The sequence below is a fragment of the Lissotriton vulgaris genome, chromosome 4_1 (genome assembly GCF_964263255.1).
Source record: "Lissotriton vulgaris chromosome 4_1, aLisVul1.2, whole genome shotgun sequence".
Lineage (NCBI taxonomy): Eukaryota > Metazoa > Chordata > Amphibia > Caudata > Salamandridae > Lissotriton > Lissotriton vulgaris.
Window position 1 is genome coordinate 1,037,196,998 of NC_141691.1, and position 25,757 is coordinate 1,037,222,754.

A 25,757-nucleotide genomic window follows, 5' to 3' on the forward strand; every position below is an offset into this window, starting at 1 on the left:
CACAATCGCAAGGTTTGTTGTTTTCCGGGGTCTCCCATCTATAGTATGAGCCCAATAAAAAATGAATTAAATTCAACCGAAATCTAATTAAAAGAAAGCGGTGGAAAGAGTTGTTTACAAGTATCAGGTAGGGTTCTGGGCCTGGGACGGTTTTCAATCTGAAATTCCTTCTCACTGTAAATTTCATAAGTTCGGTTTCCTCTCGCTCTAAAATAAAAAGGTTCATCAGTGAATCCTTAACTGTTTTAACGTCCACTTTGGTTATGCTCATAGGTGAGTAAAAAAGGTCGATGCGTCCCACCTTTGCTAACATATTTTTTACATACAACATCCAGGGGATCTTGAGAACTCCATCCAAATTTAAACAATCTTCTAGAATTTTATGATTTAAAGAGATCTCTTCATTTAACCAGGTTTTGAGCCAAGTAGTAACCGGGGCAGATTTTATCACATCAGAAACATACCCAACTCCCAGTTCTGAGTGAGTGGAAAAAGTAGGAGTAGACTGGGGAACAGAAAGCAATGATCTTAAAAACCTGTTTTCTGCCCTTTGAATAGGGACAGGCTCTATGTATCCCCAGATTGAAGCCCCGTAATTAGCGATTGCGATGCTCTTGGCATTATATACTTTGAGGATCGCGCTCGTCGGTCTTGAACCCAGTTTTCTGGCAAAATTCAGGATGGCTCCTGTCGATCTGCTTAGTGCGTTGGATTTGGCCTTAAGTTGGGGACCCCACGTACCTTTATCATCAAATAGGACGCCCAGGTAGGTAAAAGAGGGAACCCTCTGAACCTCCTTTCCTAAACAGACCATGGTTATTGGTCTCCTCTTTATCCCTTTTATTCCCATGATCATGACGTGAGATTTTTGTGTGCTCACTTTTAGGTCTAGTGAGGTCATGAATTCCCCAAAGGAGGCCAGGAGTTTATTCAGGGCAACACCGGTTCTCGCCAAGAGGACCGCGTCATCCGCGTACAGGAGAACTGGAATGTTAGTGTCTCCTGCACGCGGGACGTCGGCGCCCAAGGCAGAGAGAACCGGCTCGAGGGTGTTTATGTACAAGGTGAAGAGGAGCGGGGCAAGAATACATCCCTGCCTCACTCCTCTCTCGGAGCTGAAGGGAATTGTGCACCTACCGTCCCTGGTCACTCTAACTGTGGCCTCCAGCCCCTGGTGTAAGTCAGCCAAAAAGCCCACTAAGGATTTATCAATGCCTATCTCCAAAAGGACCCCCCACAGCCTCGACCTGTTGACCAGGTCAAAGGCTGAGGAGAGGTCCATGAAAGCCATATATAACACTCCTTTTTTGACTAAGGTGTATTTGGAGGTTATCAGATACAAGTTTAAGCATTGATCCAATGTGCTTCTTTTGGCCCTGAAGCCATATTGGGCGTTCGAAAGAATTCCCCTGCCCTCCAGCCAGGATGTTAATCTCCCCAAAATGACTCTGCCCAAGATTTTAACAGCAGAGTCAATTAGGGAGATAGGCCTGTAACAGGCAGGGTCATTCTTGAGGCCTTTTTTAAAAATGGGTATTATGATAGAGGTAGCCCAAGACTGTGGTATCACACCTGTTCTGACTGCATTAAACACATTTTTCAAAACCTTTGACCAGAATGTGGGTGCTGCTTTGTACAGATCGGCCGGGACCCCATCAGGTCCTGGGGCCTTGTTAATAGATGTCTTGTTTATTGCATCCTCTATCTCTTCTATTGTGAAAGCTTCAATTGGGTCAGTGTTAGAGTGGTCAGGGCTATCCTGTGATGGACTGGATTCAGTTTGTTTATAAATATTACCAAAATGGGATAGCCACTGATCGTCAGGGATAACACACTCTACTGAGTGGCTATCTCCTTCCGAGAAGTATGAATGATTAATAACTTCCCAAAATTTTGAACTATCCCGGAGGACCTCCGGGGATTGAAGGTCCAACCAGGCCTGCTCTTTGATGTCCTTCTTTCTTTTCCAAATGGCCTGTTTGTACTCTTTCCTTAGTTGGATGACTTTGGCCTTGTTTCTTGGTGTCTCTTTGAGGGCATATAATAAGTTAGTGTGGGCCCTTGAACAGTTAGAGTCAAACCAACGTTTAACAATCTGTCTCCCCCTTTTTGGTTTAAGGGTTAAATCCTTGTTAATTTTTTGGCATATTGTTTCAAAAGCCTGTACGATGTTGCTATTGGATGATAGGGGGTCTAAGCAAACACCGACTTCCCTTTCGGTTTTTGTTAAAACTCCCTGTAAGAAAGCAATTGGTGTCACTTTAGACCATTTCAACTTTCCCCTCTTTACATGTTGATGTTAAATTTTTCATCGATTGTACCCCTGGTTCGTTAGAATCTTTAAAATCAATAAATCCTACTTGCGATACCTCTAATGCCACAGGGTTGTGATCGCTAAAAATAGAGTCCACGACTCTATAACTTAAGATATAATTCAGAATAAAGGATGAAATGAAAATAAATTTATAATTGAACCTGTGTCATTCCCTTTGTATGTCGAAGGTCTTGGCCCTAGCGGGCAGCAACTAGACTCATATAAGTTATGAGTGGCCAAAAGATTCTCCAGGCCCTCCCCTCCTTTTGTATGTTCAAAGTGTACTGGGAGAGCATTGGGTGGGCCATCCTCATCAATAAGCTTACAATTCATACTACAGGGATGAATATTAAAATCTCCTGACAATATAATCTCATAACAGTGTTTGCTTAATTTATAGTTTTCCAGAAATTCATCGAGTAGCATCAAAATTTGGTTGTTATGAACAAATTCAGGAGAATTATAAAAGTTAATCAACAGAATAATAAGTGAGTTTGACATTGTTAACTCTACAACCAAGAAATGCGGGGAGCAAGACAATAACTGTTTGGCATTCCCTTTCAAATTAAGTGAAATGAAAGTGGATAGGCCACCTTTTGCTCTACCTGAGGTGCTCGGTGTAGCTAAGATATTAAAATGCATAAATCCATCAATCTCAAATTTGTTATCAATGTCCCATGTTTCTTGTAAGGAGATGATATCAAAAGATGAGATAAAACTTAGCCAGTTTTCATCATCAGCCTTCGATCTTAATCCTGCAATGTTCCAGCTGAGGATCTTACAAGTCTTCCCATTAAACTCACCATATGTCTGATTGGTGACATTTGGCTTCTCTAGTCAAACCGAGTCTTCCGTTGTTAACAAAGGCGAGAAACGGTTAGACAAGGGGACACTTTCTCTATGTGCGTTAGTCAGTTGTAAATTCTTTACGGTGAATCGGGTGGCCAGCTGGTTAATAGATGCTAAAGGTTTAGCCTTAGGTTGCATTGCAAAGTCGCAGGGTCCTAGGGTTGGGCTATGTCTACCCCCAGATGACTTATGTTTGGACAAGATGGTTTTCTTGGCCCCCCTCGGTGGATAAAAATAGCCCAGAGGTAATGGTCTGATGTCATCGTCAATTGTGGGTGAACCATCCCAGAATAGTTTATCAGCCACTCCTTTGTCCGAAAAGTTGAGAACAATACAATCTCCTTTAATACACTTGTTACCATGTCCAACCCACCCCACCCTTCTGGCCATGATAATGTAAGGAGTAATATCTAAATCGCCGCTTGAATATTGCTTGCACCAACCTTTAGATTTATCTAAGAGATCTGTAATAGACTCTCTCTCCTTGTCAAGCAGTGGTGGGACTCCGCATATAACTGCTACATACGGGGCTGCTTGAGGGGGAAGGTGCAGTCTGGCGGTGTTGGTTGTAGTGCGGTTGTGCAAGCTGTTATGGCTTGTTAGGGAATTTCCTTGTGTGGTGATCTGAGGGGTAACACCCCCACTTGGCACAGTATCTAAGGCTAACAAAGCCGATGGTGGTTGGTCAATGGTGTGTGTCATTTTTGTATTGGCTGGACTAGTTTTGGTTGTAGTACAGTCCATTATTTCAACACTATTCGGAGTATTGGATGTAGCCTTGATAATAACATTTGACACCTGCTCTTTGGCCCTAAAGTCATTTATAAAATAAAAATCCTCACTCATTAAGAAGACCAGACAAGGTGGCCGCGCCCTCTCCCTTGTGGGGCCGACCCTGTGGAATAACTTGCCCTTTAGTCTCAGACAAAACACCAACCATCTATCCTTCAGGAAAATGCTTAAAACAAACCTGTTCCTGGAAGAATAATTGGCCTTAGTTCATCTACTGAGACCCTAGCTCATCTACAGAGGTACATTCTTTACCAACCTGGCGTGCAAACCGCTGAGATACCCCGGTGGGGTCGATTCTGGCGCGATATAAGAAACTAAATATAAATATATATATAATATACCATACCAAGTTAATGGCAAACTCAGGCACAAGGGGAAACAGCCAGCATGTTCCTCATACACTAAAGCTGCTGTCATGGAACGTCGCTGGAATGGCCAATAAAATAGATTCCCAATCATGGGTCGACTTAATCGACTCTAAAAGTGTCTGCCTCTTCCAAGAGACTTGGGCAAGGGAGGAGTATACCTCCCGGGGTTTCGAGATATTTTCAATACCGGCAAAATGGGGAGGGAGAGGCTGCCCATCGGGAAGTCTGGCAATCTGGGTGGCATCGCATCTGGGTTGCCTAGCTACACGCCAAAGTGTGGATTCAGAAGACATACTGGCTGTCCTCCTTGAATGGCCTAGATCATTTAAACTACTTATAATAAATGTCTATTCCAGACCGCTCCCCATATCCAGCACCTCAAAAACCATTGAAGAACTGTCCTCTCTCCTGGAGGCCATTCCGGAGGGCACATCATATCTAGTGGGGGGGATTTCAACTCGCATTTTGAGCCATTACCGGGCCTACTTGATGGACCCTCCCTAGAGGAGGATTCAAGTTGGCAGCTTCCCCCGACAGAGGCCCCCCCTCCGAGAGCATGGACACCATTAACCGTGCAGATAAATATGCTCACCTTTACTCATGGCCTCAGGGCTTGCAACGGCCGTGCCAAATCTGATATCCCGTGTAAATGTACATACAATAAAATTGGGAGAGAATCAAGATTAGACTACCTCCTGGTACAATTATCCACTTGGAAAAGAGTGATAGATTTCAGAGTAACACCCAGAGAAGACAGTGACCACAATGCCTTGGAACTGGAATACACCATCCCCTGTATTGAGGATAGGGCACCGAACGAACAAAAGCTCAGGGAAGGATACCTTCTAGAAAACAACAGAAGGAGGATAAGATGGGAAAAGTTGTCCACTAGAGAAGATAAGTTAGCCATCCTCTACGCTAGGATTACACCAATTTTAGCAGAGGCATTCGCCTCGTGGGTCCCAGTGAGCACGCAGGAAAATAGGGAGCATCTCCTGCGCTTACATGAACAATTAATTAAAACTCTGGAGATGGACCTCTTCAGTAGCGGACCTTCCAGGACCCGGGGACCACATAAAGATATCTGGTTCAATACCTCATGTCGAAACGCCAAACGTGACCTTCTACTTACCATTAAAGCTGGAGGATCGAGGGAGGAGATCCAAACTAGAAGGCGGGTGTACAAGACACTTGTGGCAAATGCCAAGATAGAGTGGGATCTCCAACATTGGGAGAACCTTTCGGAGCTATTAGCAACGAGGGATTCCCGCAAATTTTGGCGCGTAGTCAATCATGGTTCTGAAGACCTTCCCTCGGCAATTGAACCAAACATTGCCCCGAGTGTCTGGCAAAATCACTACCAGTCTTTATACTCCCCGGAGGCTGGAGGGCTGGAATCTCCACTTTACATCACGCAAAACAATCAGGCACCGGACCCTATTACCGAAAAAGAGGTGAGGATGGCGATAGCAGGGTTATCCTGTGGAAAGGCACCTGGCCTGGATGGGGTGCTGGGGGATTTATTCAAACAGGAACCAGGAATTTGGGCACCTTATCTTCTGCTGATGTTCAATGCAGTCCTTGAGGGGATGGAATTACCTGATACTTGGCTTGGGGCGGAGGTGGTCCCGGTTTCAAAAAGGGATCTCCCCTGCTTCCAGCCAACTATCGCCCAATAAGCCTCATTGACGTCTCGCAGAAGCTATTTGGCAGGCTAATACTCAACAGGCTACAAACCTGGTTGGAGGAGACTGATACCCTTAGTCCATTGCAGGCGGGATTCAGAAAAGGAGTCTCCACAGTCGACCAAATACTCCGATTAAACATCATTTACTGGAAGACAGCATTGATCGAGGGCGGTACTCTTTATGCGGTCTTTGTGGACCTTTGTGCCGCCTTCGATCTGGTCCCAAGGGCCAAACTGTGGGAGGTACTGGCCGAGTTGGACATCCCGGGAGACATCCTTCAAATCCTAATTAGACTGCACAAAGATAATTATGCCCGAGTTAGATGTGGGAAAGGTGGCAGGTTGACCAACAGGTTTCCCGTTCGCAGAGGGGTACGGCAGGGTTGCGTACTAGCCCCGACCCTGTTTTGCCTCTTTGTGAACGGGGTGATAGAGCATCTGAGTAGGATTCCCAATATTGATGCACCAAAATTGAACGGCAGCAGGGTGCCCACAATTATGTTTGCGGACGACACCCTGCTGCTGTCCAAATCGCCAATGGGGTTACAGAGGGTCTTGGATGGCTTCTTGGGCTTCTGCAACGAAAGGGGGCTTGAAATCAACCCTTCAAAAACAAAATTTATGATACTTAACCCCAAGCCCAAAAATTGCCCAAATCCCCGCCTCGGCACAACATCTCTGGAAAGGTCTACACAATAGAATATCTTGGAATAACCCTAAACCAGAACCTAACATGGTCGGCCCACATAACAAAAGCGAGCACAAAACTAGCTCAGAGGGCGGGAGGCATCACAAGAATTGCTAGGAAATCCCCACTTCGCCCGTTGGCACCTGCTATCCATATTTACAAAGCTCAAGCTCGGGGGGAATTATCTATGGGAGTGAGCTCTGGGGACATACCTTGCCACACACCATCCAGGTTATACAAAACAAATTCATCAGACAACTGGTTGCCCTCCCCCCAAGCACCCCACTCCTCCCACTAAGACTGGACCTGGCACTGCGACCCATCACTGAAGAACTGGGCCTCAAACCCCTGACCTACTGGCGTCGCCTGTGGAGTAGCCAGGACCTTGCCAATTACAGAAATGAGCTGCAGGAATTTCTTAAGTTACCTAACGCCACTAAAATCCCTTGGCTAAAGTACATCAGGAGTATGTGCACGACTCTCGGAGTGTCAGAGCTATGGACAGACCCGGAAAGTGCGTTCGTAAGGATCTCCAGAAAAGCACTTTCCAATCTATTCTATAACTTTATGCTTCAAAAACCACTGGACACCACCCGGGAAGGGTCTCTAACCGACCTCTTTATTAAAATAAAAGACTCATACAGCAATGAATGTGTATTAGATGGTATGACACCGGCGTTCACACGGAAGATCTTCCTGCAATGGAGGTACGGGTCTCTCCCCGCTAAGGTCCTTCACAAAGTCTTGGTCTGGTCGATTGGAGACAGGGGCGTGTCCGGCCTGCGTATATAAACTGGAGAGCGACTTGCATGTGGTTTGGTTTTGCAGAGCCTATACTAGAATTAGGAGTCACTGGCTGGTCCCTCATTTAAAAAACCTGGGCTTCAGAACATACGCCCCGGCTTATAGAGCCCTAAAGACAGATCTATCTGTGTCAACAGTGTTTGCAATGGCAAAATTCCTGACTGCAATGTGGCGGGTGCGTGCACGAATAATTGAGGACACTATAACCGTGTGAAAGATCTTTCTTACCCCCCTTGCATTCGGCCCAGTTGCGTTCTTTCAAAAACTGTATTACATATAGTATCTGTATAACCATTCCTTTAAGAAGTGTATTCTAAAAATAGCATATTCGTATAATGTTTTTTTTAACTTTTTTAATGACCAAATAATTTGTATATCTTTTATGATCTTTCATGATCGAAATAAAGATTTTTGAATTGAATTGAGTTAGTTCAGCTAACTATAACTCACGCGCCCCCAATGCACTGCTGATGATGTCACATATTACATCACTCATGGCCTGGTCAATGACATCACTCATGACATCACTGATGACATCTCAAATGACATCACTGATGACATCACTGATGACATCATCCTTGTGAAAGAGTGGCAGCTCATGATATAGCCATGCTTGAACTGACATGTCCATTTGCGGGAGTGCCTGGATATCTTGAAATACTTTGTAAAAAAGAACTAGTGTCCCTTTTATATTCCTTGCCACGCAATCATGTCCAGATAACAGGTTGGGCATTTCCATACCATATTCAATTTGGGGAAATGCAGGCGGATCAGGCTATCTTCAATGTTACATCCATCACACTTTAGCCACAGGAAGCTCCGACCTCAACAGGGCGACCTCGGCGCATGGGAGCGGAACACCCCATATAAATGCCAAAACAACCTTCTTAATCCTTGGAAGAGAAGAGCGCCGCACACCAGATTTAAAAAATGCCAGGCGCTTTAATCAGTAAACAGTCAAGTGTCAGCTTTCTTTAAATCTTCAATCTATTGCTTTCAGATAATTAACAACCTTGTTCACAGGTAAGCCATCTTTGGATTTGCGGCTTGAAGTGACTTTATACGCCCTCCACAGTCTACAAATTTTGGTAATTGCAGTATGCTAAGACTATGTCGAGATTTTTTTGCAGTCTGCCAAGGGGAAATTTTGCAGTGAAAATTTTGATGCGGGAGCACAAGTTATAGTTACCTTAGGGCACAAGTTATACTTACTTTAGATAACTGTAGCTACTGAATATCTTTTCTTAGTATAGAAGGACCTTGTTTCCATTTAAATTGAATTTTTTGTGTTGCTAATATGTTTGGCCCTATTTGATGATTCTCCATAGATCTTTGAAGTGCTACTTTTTTATTAGTTTTGGGGTGATCCATCAAGCAGGGAAGGTTCAAACTTGTTTTCACCATTCATTTTTTATTATAAGAACTGCAGACACTGCTACAGCCCAAACTGCTGAACAGATTTATATTAAACTTGGCAGAAAGCTAGACCGTGGTCCATAAGGTTTCCTTTTTGTGTAAATCCATCCAGTAGTATGGGGGAAATTAAGGTTAAAAAATTATATATATCCCGCCATGGGGAACTGCTGTGCCAATAGATCTCAAAATGAGATCTGATTGGCTGCCGACACCTCCACCAGGAAGTGGTTGGAGGCATCTTAGGACTCAGGACTCAGTTCCGAGACTAAAACTTATAAAATAGAGACATACGGGAGCAGGGTGGGGGATACAAAGACCCCCTAGTCCTCTGGCAAAACACTTTCTTTTTTCAATTTTGCTGCAAATCCGCAGCAAAATAATAAAAATGAAAAAAGCACAGGCTCTCGCACAACTTTTTCAAACCCCTGTGGTGGGTCAGGGTCCAGAGGGGTAATGCATGTTTTATTTTTAGGGAGAAACACCTTCCCTAGGCAATTTTTGTCCCTGGGCCCCCTTCTCCTGGGGTCTGAGATTATTTTTAAGGTGAGGTGAATGAGTGGTCCCACTCCCCGATTCATTTCGAGACTCTTGGACCCATATCCCAGGGCCTGATTTAAATAATTTGGGGAGGGGATTACCCCTCTCGAGCCACATTTGGCCCCGAAGTCCCCATCCCCTGGGGTCTGATTAAAAACATTTGGGGAGGGGAAGACATACAGACCCCTTCCCAAGCCCTTAAAAGGTATGTGGGTTCCCATTTCTTCCCTAATGCCACAACTTGTAATTGCCCCAGACACACCATCCCCAGCTCACTTTCTGTGCCCCTGGGAGTCCACTCCCTAGACACAGCAGTTTTGCGGCCTGCACCGGTGTGAGCAGGGAAATGTGCATGCTCCTGTCTCACAGGATCATTTTTAAAACTCCCACCAACGGTTGCAAACACAAAATCTGCTCCCATTGGGCGGGAGTTTTACAAATGCTACTGTTGGCTCGTAGAAGACTTGTGATCTGTTTTCCTGCCTGCACTGATGTGGGTTGGGAAACAGATCATACAGATTGCTCGTGCCCAGGAAGAGCAGCATAAATGCTGGCTCCTGCAACATGCAGGGAGCTGGCTTGGTCTGTTGGGCTCTGGATGGGCCACATGCCCCAAGCTGTCAAAGGTTGGCTGCATGTGGGGGATTGGCTACAGGCACAAGGCCCAAAGGCTGTGCTCAGGGTGGGGTTGGCTGCATGTGAGGGGTTGACCCCAAGACCTGGCTGTAGCCCACACTGTGCAAGACTGAAGGCCCTACGCAGCATGGGATTGGCTGCCTTTGGAAGGTTGGCTAGAGGGTAGGCTGCAGGGCAGGCCTTGTTGACAACCCTCACCATGTACAGCAGAAGGCTGTGCACAACATGGGGTTGGTAGCATGCAGGGGTGTTGGTTTGCATGGACCTGCCACAGGCCATTCCTTGGAACCTACTTTCCTTCAATGCATAGACTTTGGCCATATGCCGCAGGGTGTTGGATTTACATATGGTAATCAAATATTAATTTACATTAAAAAAGAACTAGAAATTAACTGACAAAACCAAAGGCTAAAGTAACCATATAGTAAGGTGAACTGTTCAGGAACAATGTAACATTTGAAACTCTAAAAACCACAGAAATTCACCAGTTATAGTTATGGTTAACTCAAGTAACTATAACGTGTGCCTTACGGCAATTATAATGTACCCCATTGGCATGCACTGCTAATTATCCCACAAATTATATCACTCAAGTCATCTTCTAAGCAATCATTGATGATATCACTGCAACATATGCAATTCAATTATTGATAAGAAAACTGTGAATGGTGGGGGCACGAGTTATAGTTACCATAAGACAGGAAACCTTCAAAAGAAGTTCTTCCACCTCAGCTCCTTTCTTGAATGTTTCAGAGTGATCTGTAAAGTGGGAGCCCCAAAAAATGACATATTTTCTCTACTCATTTTTCCATACGAAGAGTAGGCACACCTACAGCCCAAGCAGTTAAAAGAATTTAAACCAAATGTGGCAGGAACCCAGATCTTGTTCCAAAAAGTGTGCCTTCTGCAATTCAGTATAAATCCGTTCAGTAGTTTTTGAGAAATTAAGCCTTAAAAACGTTGTAGATTTCACACTGCAGTGGATCTGCAGAGCCAACAGATCTCAAGATGAGATCTTATTGGCTGCCATCACGTCAACAACTATGTGGCTGTAGCTATCTTAGGACTCTGGACACAGAGTACTAAAAAAACACATAAACATATATATGGGGGAGAAGATACTAAGCCCACTAGGCATGGTGGGGGACCCAAAAAGGCCTTGGGGCAAAAACATATATATTTTTTATGTGCATTGGGGTGGGCCAGGGTATGGTGGGTGGGGCATTTTTATATATATGGGAAAGGGCATGCCTCTAGGTGGCCTCAGAGATACCATCACCCAGTGCTGACATTAAATTAAAGGGTAGGGGGCACATGGCCCACCCTCCCTCCGTGAGCCTCTCTGAGGACCCCCTCATGAGCCCAGAACTTCACTGCATTGAGTAGAAAAAGGGGAGACCTCTCTGCAACGCGAAGAGACTTCAAAATTGACTGGAGCCCTGCCAGGTTGAGCAGCAAAGCACACAGCACTTTGTCGGGAGTCCCTGGAGGTGGGCAGCAGCTATAAATCATCAGAGTAGGTCCCGCAGCACGGGAGACCTCTCTGCAATGTGAGGAGAATGCAACATTGTCTGGAGCCCTGCTGGATTGAGCAGCGAAGCACACAGCACTTTGACGGGAGTCCCTGGAGGTGAGCAGCACCCATAAATCATCAGAGCAGTTCCGGCAGCACGGGACAGGTGCGTGGCATGCCCTGGCTCAGCCCTGGCCAAGACGGGCCTATCTTAGCCTGTCATAGGCCGGTGGACGCTGGACTGGTCCATGGCCCTTTGCCTCACTGTGGTAGGCCTGAGGAATCTCTTCAAGTGGACCTTCCTGATTAAATTACCTAGAACGCTATTCTACGATCTAGGTGAGCCCGTAAACTTGTACAGTCTTTTTGTCTCTTTCTTTTATTAAAGGTTGAGCCTATCCTGGGTTGTAGCACAGAGATGGGGAAAAGGAAAATCTTGAGTGGTCCTAAAAAGTCCCATGAGGTGAGGAGGGGGCCGTCAGTCCCTTTTAAATTACCATACTGGGACAATGGGAGCGATAGAGCAACAGATCACTTCGATGGAGGAGGCCATTAACACTGAAAGATCTGGCTCGGTCTTTGGTCCTTTCACAGGTAACGAGGACCTTGGAACTCTCGCCCTTACATCGGCCAGTATTAAATCCTCGATTAGTGGCGTAATTATTAACGGTAGTGCCTTGAATCTCTCAGACCATATATCCGTCAGCGACTTAGATAGTGATTCTCAGCCCCCAACTAAATGTTTAAGAAACACAACTAATACCCTCCCCAGGTATCCAGAGGCCGAGGTAACTGAGAACAGACCGACTCCATGTTGTCACGGACCCCACAGATCTTACTTGTGACCTGTGAAGTGATCTTGCAGGGACGACATGAGCCACCACCACCGGACCCACCTTACCCCAAACAGGCTATACACAGGTTAGGATGGTGATGGGCACAGGGAAGGAAGCCAGAGAATGCTGAAATGTCCTTGATAGCGTGGTAAGGAACCTCCCTCTGTTTGGGGACCCGCCGTGTGTACCAGCAACTGTATAGGAGAAATATTAACCCCTATTAGCATAAACACAGACACACAGCCTAACCCCCTCCCTTGTCTCTACTTCTATGCACATGCAATGAATGTTCTTGTACCTGTAAAGGAAGTCATCAGGTATAAACAGGATATCAGCGCTCCTGCATCAGGTAGGGAAAAATCAGCACGGTGTAGCCAATTAGTAATTGCGCCTTCAGCGTGGTAAAGGCAACTCAAACAAAACAAATGCGCTCCCAGCGCGATGTGGCAAGAAATAAACAAGGCGCTCCTAGCGCGGAGTGGAAAAATCATCAAATGCGCATGTAGCGCAGCGTGGCAAAATCATCAAATGCGCATGTAGCGCTGCGTGGCAAAATCATCAAATGCGCATGTAGCACGGCGTGGAAAAATCATCAAAGGCTCCTTAATACGGAAAGGAAAACATAAACAAACAAATGCGCTCCAGAGCTTTGCGGTAGGAATTAGACAGGGAGCCCTTACATCGGCCAGTATTAAATCCTCGATTAGTGGCGTAATTATTAACGGTAGTGCCTTGAATCTCTCAGACCATATATCCGTCAGCGACTTAGATAGTGATTCTCAGCCCCCAACTAAATGTTTAAGAAACACAACTAATACCCTCCCCAGGTATCCAGAGGCCGAGGTAACTGAGAACAGACCGACTCCATGTTGTCACGGACCCCACAGATCTTACTTGTGACCTGTGAAGTGATCTTGCAGGGACGACATGAGCCACCACCACCGGACCCACCTTACCCCAAACAGGCTATACACAGGTTAGGATGGTGATGGGCACAGGGAAGGAAGCCAGAGAATGCTGAAATGTCCTTGATAGCGTGGTAAGGAATCTCCCTCTGTTTGGGGACCCGCCGTGTGTACCAGCAACTGTATAGGAGAAATATTAACCCCTATTAGCATAAACACAGACACACAGCCTAACCCCCTCCCTTGTCTCTACTTCTATGCACATGCAATGAATGTTCTTGTACCTGTAAAGGAAGTCATCAGGTATAAACAGGATATCAGCGCTCCTGCATAAGGTAGGGAAAAATCAGCACGGTGTAGCCAATTAGTAATTGCGCCTTCAGCGTGGTAAAGGCAACTCAAGCAAAACAAATGCGCTCCCAGCGCGATGTGGCAAGAAATAAACAAGGCGCTCCTAGCGTGGAGTGGAAAAATCATCAAATGCGCATGTAGCGCAGCGTGGCAAAATCATCAAATGCGCATGTAGCGCTGCGTGGCAAAATCATCAAATGCGCATGTAGCACGGCGTGGAAAAATCATCAAAGGCTCCTTAATGCGGAAAGGAAAACATAAACAAACAAATGCGCTCCAGAGCTTTGCGGTAGGAATTAGACAGGGAGCCAGATTGTCACCGCGGCGTGCAAGGAGAGCCGGCGGCCGTAGAGGCTTCGTGGGTCTGATGTAAGAGCAAGAACGCACAACAGCGCGATATACACCGAAGTATCACCAGGCAAGGAACAAAGGAAAGGACGGCAAGAATACCTGCTCCTGGGCTCCGAGGCGCAGATCGGGCGGAAACCATGGGTCTTAAGTGTTTTCCCCCGGAAGTGCTTGGATTCCCCAGCAGCATCCAGAGTGCAGCTACACTGCTAACTCCTCCGTATCTGTAGTCGGAAATGCCTGTTTTCGCCACAGATACGGAGCAGTAGCCCTTCATCATGCATACAGGAATGGCTACCCTGACGAAACGTGACACATGTATAACGCTGAGAAAAACCGCAATTAAGGACAAGCCTCTGTCGGTCCTGAAACAAGGCTGCAAGGAAAATACAACTGATGGTCCCAGATCTAAGCACCCCAGTGATTTGGCGCTACTAAACAGCAAGTTTGATTCACTAGATCTCTATCTGAGAGAATCTTTAACTAATTTATCTAGTAGAATAGGACCCTTAGAAGAGCTCTTAACGGAACTCCCCGATTCTCTACAGCCCATTAATCCTGTAGCAAATAATGCAGCGCATTGCAGAAGCGATCATACTGATGGTAGCGCCAATTATCAGACACAGAGTGGGGCGACTACTCCTAGTAACCAACCGGCAGTATCAGGGCGAAACTTGGGAAAGGATCGCATAAACCAGTCCACTAATCCATCATTACCTCCTGCTGATCATTTAGGTGGTTTCCCTAAGCCCATCCAAACTATTGTAGCTAAGGACTCCCTAAATCCCCCGGAACCAAGAATTATTGGTTCACAGGCCATCAATCTTTAACTCATTCAGGAATCTTTAAAACCTCTAATCCTTCTACATAAGTCCCCATCTGTAATCATGTAATTGACCTGTCCACGATAGTACTGGACCTACCCCCGACCGTGACTCCATACACTGTCATTTTAGCGAATGTTCCAGTACTAACGGTGGGGGTAGTAGAATCCTGGGAGTCACTTAGGAACAAATCATTATCTTGGCTGGGCTCAAAAATTGGCTCTTTAGATAGCCTCTTTTCAAATTTTAAAATGGTCAGACGTGTCAGTTGGCTAGGGAAAGAGCAGAAGTCATTACATGGGGACAGCGTGATTCTGACCTTCAAATCCCCACAACTGGTACATAATATCCTGATCATGGAAGGAACCCACTCCATCTCAAATTGTGAGATTAATGTGATCCCCCTAGGATTTTTCTATCAATTGCCTCGCCTGAATCGTCTAAATCTTTATAACGAGGCATACCCACTGTATCCTCCACCTATGTAAAACGCCCCAGTCCATAACCGTTTTGTCCTTTTCTCTTGCCTAGATCAGGTGGATTGACGCCCCATCACTCCCTTAATGAGGATGTGTTAAGTGGGAGGGCACTTATAAATGCAGGCACTCTAGCCCCAGGAGTATAGGTGAAGGGCCATGTTAACGTTTCAGATAGCGCCCCATTAGCATTAGACTCTAGCCCAACAGGTTACCAGGGGTACAGCAATTATTTTCTGATAGAGACTGTAGGAGTTGAGATTAGGAGCAACATTCTGACTCCGGTTGCTCCCCTGTCCAGATCCCAGCTGATATCTGAGTTATCCTTCCTGTGGTCTCCATTGTCTCTCCCCTTGGAAATAGTACCCGGGTTACTACTGGAATTTAGAAGGATATCTCCTGTCATTTCATGTTTTGGAACATTGCAGGCCTAAAGACGAAGATTGTGAACCCACTGTGCACAGAGTTTGTTATGGGTTTTGATGTATTTTGTCTACAAGAGAACTGAACGATAGATCCCATCCACATTAATGGCTTCAAAACATTTCATACGCCTGCGGTAGTATCAACCCATGGGAGAGCAATGGGGGGTTGTGTATCTATGTTTCAAATCGCTTAAACTTGGGGATTACTGCAACCCTGGTTGTAAATCAGGAAAGCCTGCCCGGGGTCGACCTGTGAGCAACCAAGAGTGGCTCTCGCTCCGGGTCCTGCGCCTGCCTGCGGCTGTTCGCGCCGGTGCTGGCGATCCCCTGTGTTTTTCTGCTGCTGCATGATTCTGCCGCCTCCCTCCTTCCTCGATCAACCCAACGCGGAAGCCTGTAGCGTTGATTTGCCACCGTGGTGGGGGCGCTGAGCATTGCCTCTCCCAAAGAATACGGCCTGCCACAACGCCGACCTGGCGTCCGCTTGCCTGTTGCTACGCCTGCCTTTGTTGCCGCTGATTGCAGGAGAGGACTCGCCTTGGGTGCTGCTTGTTGTGTGCAAGGTACGTCGTGGTCGTCTAGAGGCACTTCCACCCACTCATGGTCCCGGGCCAAACTCCCATGGTGCTCCAAAATGCACGTCAAACTTCCCAACGCTCCTGAAACCCATACCTTCAATGGTGCAGAAACACAAGCGCCACATATAAAATATGAATCAAATGATTTTCTGCCCTCGAATGTGTGCTGGCCTGTGAGATTTTCCTGTTCAATTTTACCTGCACACTACATGCCGGAGCATTGCCTGACTCTAAGATGGAGATGATTCCAGTCAACCTAACTTCTCCTTAAGGTGACTGACCTTAAGATGGCGCTACCTCAAACTTTTTTTTTTCTCTTTGTTTCCCTGAAGTCTCACCTACCTCTAAAAGTGTAGATCACTACTTAATCAGATCCCTACTACACTAAGGCTTCTCAGGACTCATCTACACTCATCAGTAGACCTCCCTTAAAGACCAGACTTTATCCTACTACTCACACCAATGCCTTTCCCTAACGATCATGCTGCATCCTGACCTGACATGGGTGGGGAAAACTCCTACACTCTGGTCTACCCCCCCCCCCTCAAACTCCAAAACCGCTGCTATATCCTTCAAACATGCCACCCTAAAAAGACACCCTGGAACACTGATATCCGACCTGCGCTTCAACGCGGACAGTGGCACCTGCATAAATTACCTCATTTTCTATTCTAGAAGAACCGCCGCCTGGCGCAATTCTTTAATGCACCTCCTTAACGTTCGTTCAATCAGTAACATTCCCTACGGCACCAAACTCTTAATCGCTCCTCCTCTACCCTACGAGCAGACCTCACCATCACCCTCTACAAAAATGGCATTGTTCTGATTCAGGCCTCAACCAATAATCTGAGTAAATTCGTAGATCTTTTCATCCTCCTCAGAAACCATGTTCAAGACACTAATAGGATAACTAACACCTGCACCACTGACCCACCGTCCAACCAGCCTACTATGCCCAGCCACCTGCTTATCCCCACCCGAAGGGCGCCCACTGCAGCTCCTCCTATCGCCAATGACCCACCGTCCGGCCAACCTATTATGCCCAGCCACCCGGTTAACCCCCTCCCAAGGATTCCCACTCCAGTTCCTCCTATCCCCCCAGCATGTCTACCGACCCCGAATACGTACAATCACCTATACCCTTGATCCCCTCCCTCCCAGCACCCCACACCAACAGGGAGACTGATGACTTAACTCAAACTATTCCTCGTTTGGCTCTCAACAATGTTCACCCTCACTTCAATAACTCGCCCACCGGCACATCTAACAGAGCCTCTTCCAGTCCTCTGTCCTCCCCCCACCAGTCAGCCACCAAAATCGCATGCCATGTACGCCACTAAAGACCCTGGAGTCTACTAAATTTAACATACAATTCCCCTCTGCCCTCCTTGCCCCTGGGACGGCTCCTGAACCTTTGCCCGAATCTTTGCCTCCTGGTACTCTTGCACCCCCTGCTTATAGTGATCTAGAAACTCTGCACTCCAGAGTAACTAAACTCACTCAGAGCATTCATAGATCCATTCGGGCCCTTATGAACCTCCTTCACCTTGCCGAGCTCTCTCTTGCCAACCTCAAGTCACCTCTTACATCCCCCCTCTGCTCTTTGAACCACCCAAACAGTCACTCCTGCTACCCCTGAGACATCTTCGCCCTCGCAAACAACCCTGTCACCTCTCAGAGGAGGAATCCTGCGCTCTTGCACTCTCCTACAACTCTACTACCGCCTCATCTAACCCTCTAGACCTCATGGAAAACGAAATCCTAGACATCCTCCAAGACCACAATCCTGCCCCAGCCCTCCCGTGCCCATTAGACACGGAACCCGGACACCCCAGCAGCACGGTCACCATCAACCCCAACAGCCCTCCTACCCTCCACCACAGAAGTGTGATGAAAAGCAACCTCGCACCTGTAATCCTGACCGTCCAGACCCCCGACGATCCCCCAGACCCCTCTCTATCTGGTCTCTTAATCAATTGCCGCTCAGCAGTCAAGCCTGCAGCTGATATTGCTGACCTCATCCTGAACAAAAATTTAGACCTAGCGACACTTAAAGAATCGTGGCCCAATGAATACTCCTCCCCTTGCCTGGACTTATTAGTCCCTCCCAACTACAATATCGCCAGGCTCGACAGACACTCCAACAGAAAAAGAGGAGGCATTGCCAGCATCTACCGTTACTCCCTTCTTGGCACGGAAATCTTGGCGGATACCAATGACTCCTGTGAATACCTCCCACTCTCCATTTGCAGCAACTCAGCACATCTCTGTAACTTGCACATTTTTTACCACCCTCCAGGCTCCAACGACTCTTTCACCGATCACCTCCTTGAAATCATCACAACTAAGTTCTGCTCCAATGCCAAAGAGATCTTCCTAGGTGATTTCAACCTGCACTTGAATGACACTAAAGATCCCTATGTCAATGCAATTAAAGACCTCTTAACCGACCAAGCCCTGACTCAAGCCTGCTCTCTACTTACCCACTCAAAAGGGGCCATCCTTGACTGGATCATCTCCAAGGAATCCTCAGTCAAGCTTATCTCCATAGACCCTTGTGACTGGTCCGACCACCACTCCCTGTCCTTCATCTTACCTGGGACACACAAATCAAAGACACAGCAAATGGTGATTCCTAAACGCTGAACCAGAGACACTAAGAACCTCGACCTTACAAAACTGGAGGCTTGCTGCAAAACTGACCTCCTCCCCCCTCCCATTTGACCACTGTCAGCGACCTGAATGGTCATTACTCGTCATCTATAGCAAACATTCTGGACGACCTTGCCCCTCTAAAACTAAAAAGAACTCAAATCAAAGACAGAAACCCCTGGTTCACTGGTCACCTCAACACAGAAAGTCGAGCCCTACGGCAATCCGAAAGAAACTGGAGACAACACCCTTCTGCTACACATCTAAAACTGCTCCGCCAGGCGAGAAACTCCAACAACAAACACATCCTCAACTCAAAAAATAATATTTCTGATCGGAATTGTGAGAACGCCAAGAATAGCCCTCGTAAGCTATTTGACCTGGTCAAACACCAATCTAATAAACTGTTCAAAACACCCAAAAGAATCCCCCAAATCCCAAATATTGTCAGAAGAATTCTCCTCTTTCTCGACATTAGGAATTGAACTAAATGCTGCCACTTACTCTCAACCCTTCCTGGACCTGCCCCCCTCTTCTGCACCACTCCCTATGGCCTCTCCTAAAAACCAAGCCCGCTGGACTGACTTTGAATACTATGATGAAGACTCCATCTCCAAAATCCTCTCCTCCTTAAACCCAAACAACCATTTCAAATGACCCGCTACCTTCCAACTGCCTTGCTGCGGCCTCCCAATCCATCGTTCCTTACTGGACTGGAATGATCAATGCTTCCCTCTAGCAGCGTTCGATTCTGGACCCCTTGAAAGCCGCCAGGTCCTCCCTATCTTAAAAATCCTTCACTGGATCCAGCCTCTCCTGACATTTTCAGACCTATCGACAATATCCCACTATTAGCCAAAGTATTGGAGAAATGTGTACAACAGCAACTAAGCCACCACATCAACAACTTCCACCTACTCGATGACTTCCAATCTGGATTCAGACCGGGACACAGAACTGAAACCACTATGCTCCACATTGTTGACGATGCCCTCCAAGCCCTAGACTAAGGCAAAACCTGCCTTCTAATACTCTTAGATCTATCCTTCGCCTTCCATACGGTCAACCATGACAAACTACTTGAACGCCTTAAACTCAGAATAGGCCTGGATGGTGTGGTCCTAGAATGGTTCCGGTCCTTCCTCCATAACCGTTCTCAGAGATTCCTCATCAACAGCAACCTATTGGCTCCCGCCCCGGTCAAGGTTGGAGTCCCCCAAGGCTCAACCCTGTCCCCCACCCTCTTTAATCTTTACTTAGAGCCACTTACCGAAGTTCTTCGCACCGCCAACATCTCTTACCATATGTACGCAGGTGATACCCAAATATACATCAATATCTCTTCGCTCGAAGAGATCCTCTCTCTGAATGAGACCCTGAAACAGACTGTCCCTGGGCATAATCCTTGACTGTAACCTAAATATGCGAGACCACATCAACTCGATGGCCAAAGCAGCCAGATTCCCCCTGACTTACCTATGGAAGCTGAAACCTTTCATCGATGCTCCTGACCTAAAAATGGCCGTTCAAGCTCTAGTCATCTCTAGACTTGAATATGGGTGATCACCCTTACTGGTCTACCCAAGATCTCTTTAGCACCTCTAAAAGCCTGCCTCAACGTGGCTGCCAGACGACTCATTGGCACCAGAAAATTCAACCACATCTCTCCACACATGAAAGCGTTGAATTGGCTCCCGCTAGAAACCAGAATCCAGTTGAAACTGGCATGCATAACACACAAGGCCCTATACACAAACTCCCCTGCCTATCTGGCACAGAAATTAATGGTATCTGAATGAAGCAGAAATCCCGGTCCGCCAGAAACCTCTTACTCCAACCTGCCTTTTTTCAGAAAAAAAGAACCTACAATAGGCCGCACCAAAAATGTGGAACTCTTTCCTACCCGACATCAGAAAAATCCCATCTCTCGCACGCTTCACGAAGAAGGCCAAAACCTTCCTCATGGGTAAATTCCCCGTCTAATCCCTGCCCTAACCCACCACATTTTGCCTGACAAATCTAAGCCTATCACTCCCGGAAGAAGCTAAGACTATTGCCTCCTCCCCTGATCACTAATTATCCCGCAAAGAATATGAAGGCCGCTATTTTTACTGTTTCTAAGTATGATTGTAATCATTTACATGTAGGAGTAAGGGTAAGATGTGTTAGTATTTCTCTGCATTTTATGTTGGTTGTAGACCTTGTATACCATGCTAAGAGCTCTGATACCCTCACGGGTCAAGTTCGCGCTCTATAAAACACTAAAATAAATAAATAAATAAAAAAATAAAATGTCCAAATTCTGGTGACTGATGTGGACAAAATAACTGGCTTTGTATTAGTACATTTTTACAATAATGCGCCACATGGAGACCTAGCTGATCTATTGAGGGAAATAACTTCCCACATTAACAAGCTACAGTCAGCTACCTCAAAGGATTCACTCATCATTTGGGGGGATGATTTTAACATCACCTTATGTTAACAGGTGGATAACGGAGCCTGCGGATTTGAGTAGGATAAAGACCCAAGCTTTCCCCATTTTAATCACTCCATCCAGTGAGATTTGATAAACGAAATAATGTTTACAGAGGACATGGAATTTGAAAATAACTTATGCAGTTTGCCGATCCCTTTCAGTTCGACTTTCAATGGGTAAGGGAAGTTTTCCATAATTGATTTTATTTTAATTTCAGCTAGACACGCCTCCAGAATAGTGAATTTTCACACCCATGATATTTCTCTTAGTGACCATTTTGCCCAGAGCATTTGTGTCAAGGTTGACCGTAAGTCGGTCAGCAGGATGGTTCCTACCCCCCTTCCCGCCACGGGTATCACCCTGGTCAGACGAAATGGCTATGCCTTGCGCTGGAAAAAACTTGACCCAGATTTATTTATGAGCAAGGTTATTACAAACTGTATCGAGACTATTAAGAAGTGTCCAGGAGATGGCAACCCCCAGAAAGAGATTGTGGAGGGTTTCTCCGAAATTGTAGAGTTCGTCAGCAATGCCCTCCATATAAAATCAAGTAAGAAAGAGGGGATGGTTTGACACCAGTTGCTCTAAAGCTCATGCCATTCTTAAACTTACCTTCCACAGAGCTGTCAAAAACCAGTAAGAAATTAAAGAAGCTAGAAGCGAGTATAGCCGCGCACTAAAATTAAAGAAAAAACTCTTAAAAGATAAAGCATGGAATTCCTTGCTCGAAGCTTCAGAGCAGAGAGATTCCTCAGCATGCTGGAACGCGGTTAATGCCCCCTTTTTAGTAGGCATTGAGAGGGCAACTATAGAGATAGCAATAACAAGGGGTGAACGGGTCTAGCATTTTTCTAAGCTTAATAATAAACCTGGCCCAGAACTGATTCGTAGCGAACTGGTAGGGGACAGGGAAGAACCCCAGTCTATAAATCATCATTTGCATCTCCAATTTGAACTAATTGAAATATTGAAGATGATTACTTTGAGCAAGGGGGGTAAGGCCCCTGGGCCAGATGGCATATCTGTGGAAATTCTTAAACATAATATTGTGTTCTGGGGACCCATTTCAACACAGGTAATTAATAATTGCAGCTCGCTTGGTTTCCTCCCAACCTGGAGTGAATCTATCTTGGTCCCTATTTTTAAAAAAGGGGATAGGCACAACCCTGCATGTTATAGGCCAATTGTGTTATTGGACTCACCTGTCAAAATAATTTGGAGGGTTCTTTTAATCAGACTATAGGACTTGGCAGATGACCATTAAATTATTAGCGATATACAATACGGTTTTCGCAAGGGGCTTGGAACATTAGACCAATGTTTAAATTTGAACCTAATAATTGGCAAATACACCAAGGCCAAAAGGGGTAACCTTTATTTGGCTTTCGTGGACTTAACTGCGGCATTCGACTGCGTTATCCACAATAAACTCTTTCGGATTTTGGAGAGAATGGGATGGGATATCTCTCTTATTTCCTTCATTAGACAATTTTATATTAGATCCAGGGCCAAGGTTTACTAGGGTACAGGGGGTGAGTGCACTGATTCCTTCACCGTTGCAAGGTTGTGTCCTGGCACCATTCCTATTTACTCGTTATATCAACAACTTAGGAAAGGTTTTGACAGACGTGTGCCAGGACCTATCATCGGTGGGGAAGCACTCACTCCCTGCGCTTCTGTATGCAGATATTTACAACAAGGGCACTGGGCCAGGGACAGACTGATTTGCATATAGCCAGGTTCAGAGCTGGGATGGGGCAGTGAGATAAATAACGGTGATGGATCAAGCCCTGATCTTTGGACTGGGTAAGAGTGGTCTGCTTAATTCAGACACTCTGTTCATCACCACCCCCTTTTCTGAATCGTTTTTGGCCACTATAGGTGTGGCAGGGTATACTCAGACATGAGTCCCTTTCTCACTGCTCCATCAGGATTCAAGCAAGCCGGACCGAAGACGGCTGAAATGCCAGAAACCGGTCCCCGGTAGCTTGTCTCCTTTCTGGTGAAGAATTGGCTTGGTAGTTTAGTCTGCCCTGTTCCCATGATGCACTGGGCCAGGGACAGACTGATTTGCATATAGCCAGGTTCTGAGCTGGGATGGGGCAGTGAGATAAATAACGGTGATGGATCAAGCCCTGATCTTTGGACTGGGTAAGAGTGGTCTGCTTAATTCAGACACTCTGTTCATCACCACCCCCTTTTCTGAATCATCTGTATGCAGATGGCGTGGTCCTTATGGCCCGCACTCCGAACAGCCTGCAGAAACTAATATCCACCTTTGCCAATTTTAAGTCCAACTTGGGCCTTCCAGTTAACACCTCCAAAACTTGGTGGCAGTATTGAATGCAGCAGTAAAGGCTGGATGCCCTGAATCTTGGGGATTGTCTACAATAGTCCCTGTGTTTAAAAAGGGGGACAGAAATTATACAATTAATTATAGGCCCATCTCCCTGATCGATTCAGTCGTGAAAGTTGTAGGGGGAATAGTGTTGAACAGATTGAGTGCTTGGGCCGAAGAAAATAACATTATATCAGAAGTGCAGTATGGGTTTCGCCCGGGAAGATCTACTGTGGCCCAATGTGTCAATTTACATCTCATACTGGGAAAATACACTGTAGCTCGAGGGGGAACAATCTACATGGCACTCATGGACCTATCCTCAGCCTTCGACTGTGTTAATCAGGAGGGGCTGTGGGGGTCCATGGATTCCATGGGGGTTGACGCTAACCTGGTGGATTTCTTGAGAGATCTCCACAAAGAGACCAAGGCAAATGTCAGGTACTCGCAGGATCTAAGGGTCTCAAGGGATTTTATCACAGAAAGGGGGGTACGTCCGGGTTGTATCCTAGCCCCCTTTCTTTTTAACCTTTATATAAATGATTTGGACCGAATCTTGCAGGCAACTGGGGTGGATGATCTGTATGTGGGTGACAGGGGGCTGCCCGTCTTGCTATACGCACACGACGCGGTTCTCCTAGCACGAACCCCTAAAAGCCTACAAGTTCTGCTGAACACATTTCGGGGGTTTATGGCAGAAAGAGATCTGGCCATAAACAATGCAAAATCTTTTATAATGCAGGTAGGGCCTGGATCTAAGCGCCAATACCCATTAATGGTAAATGGAACGAGAGTGCCAACAACCTCTACCTTCTCGTATCTGGGCGTTCTCCTAGACGAGAGACAAAACTGGGCCCCCTTGATTAAGAAGAAGCGGGGGAAGGTGACCAGGAGTAACCCTGCAATTCTTAACTTTGGGAGCAAGATGGGCAATCGCCCAGTGGCCGCAATGTTGAAAATTTATCAAGCCAGGAGCGTAGCCATAGCCACATACGGGAGTGAGTTGTGGGGGTACACCAGAGCTGAAGGGATTCAGGTGGCCGAAAATACCTTCCTAAAACAACTGCTGGGGGACCCCCAAGGGACATCAAAATTCTCCTACTGTATACCGCTGATTGTAGGGTTTTTAAAATGCTCTTTAAGATACGGAAAAAGCCTGGATTTCAACTGACTAGGATAAAATGTATTACTATGAATTGCTTTTAAGTTTATATATTGCCTTTATACTCTTACTTAATGTGTACCGACCCTATTGAACTCATGTAACTTGATCCGTGATATCCATTTTTAAATGTGCTTGTTCACTTGTATAAATGTAATTTTTATGGTTCTTATTTTTGAAGCCGAATAAAGTTTAAATGAAATGAAACCTCCAAAACGTTTATTTTAAAATGCGGTTCAGGGCGCAAGAATAGCTGTACGTTCTTTTTAGAGAAGAGCTGTTTAGAGCGTTATGGCCTTTATTACAAGGAACTGTTTCTACATTTGTAAAGTCTGTTTTTTCCTGTAGAAAGGCCATCTCTATGTGATCATCTGACTTAAATTGTATAATATAACTGTTAGTCCTTTTACGCTGCTGCTTACTTAGTCTTCCCGGTTAATGTATTACTTTTTAACATGCCATTTTTAATTGTGTTTTAATGTGCTTTTATGATTATTTTACAAATAGTCGAATAAAGCTTAATTTGATTGATTGATTGATACGCTTTTGGACTCCTGGGTGAGGGATCTCCCTTTCAACGTCACTGCCATTTTACCATCATGGGAGCAGCTTACAAGCCCACCTGTAAACTGAATCAAGAGTCTTGGTACAGATAGGGTCTCCTTCATGTTTCTTATTTTGTATACATTCGGAATGTTCCCAGACATTGTGAAAAAAACGTTATGCAAAATTGATCATCAAAACTCGTGCACATTGAGAATGATTCACAAATAAAACAT

The 25,757-nt window shown here is 45.9% G+C and overlaps 1 protein-coding gene across 1 annotated transcript in view; it reads left to right on the forward strand.

Annotated features, from left to right (window-relative positions):
- The first annotated feature begins 12,113 nt into the window (after positions 1–12,113).
- Positions 12,114–25,757, forward strand: part of LOC147722833 (uncharacterized) — a 61,365-nt gene continuing 47,721 nt past the window's right edge. The window contains exons 1-2 of the mRNA XM_086967396.1: positions 12,114–12,198; positions 21,696–22,028. Coding sequence (XP_086823522.1) covers positions 12,114–12,198; positions 21,696–22,028 — 418 coding nt within the window. The remainder of the gene's footprint in view (positions 12,199–21,695; positions 22,029–25,757) is intronic.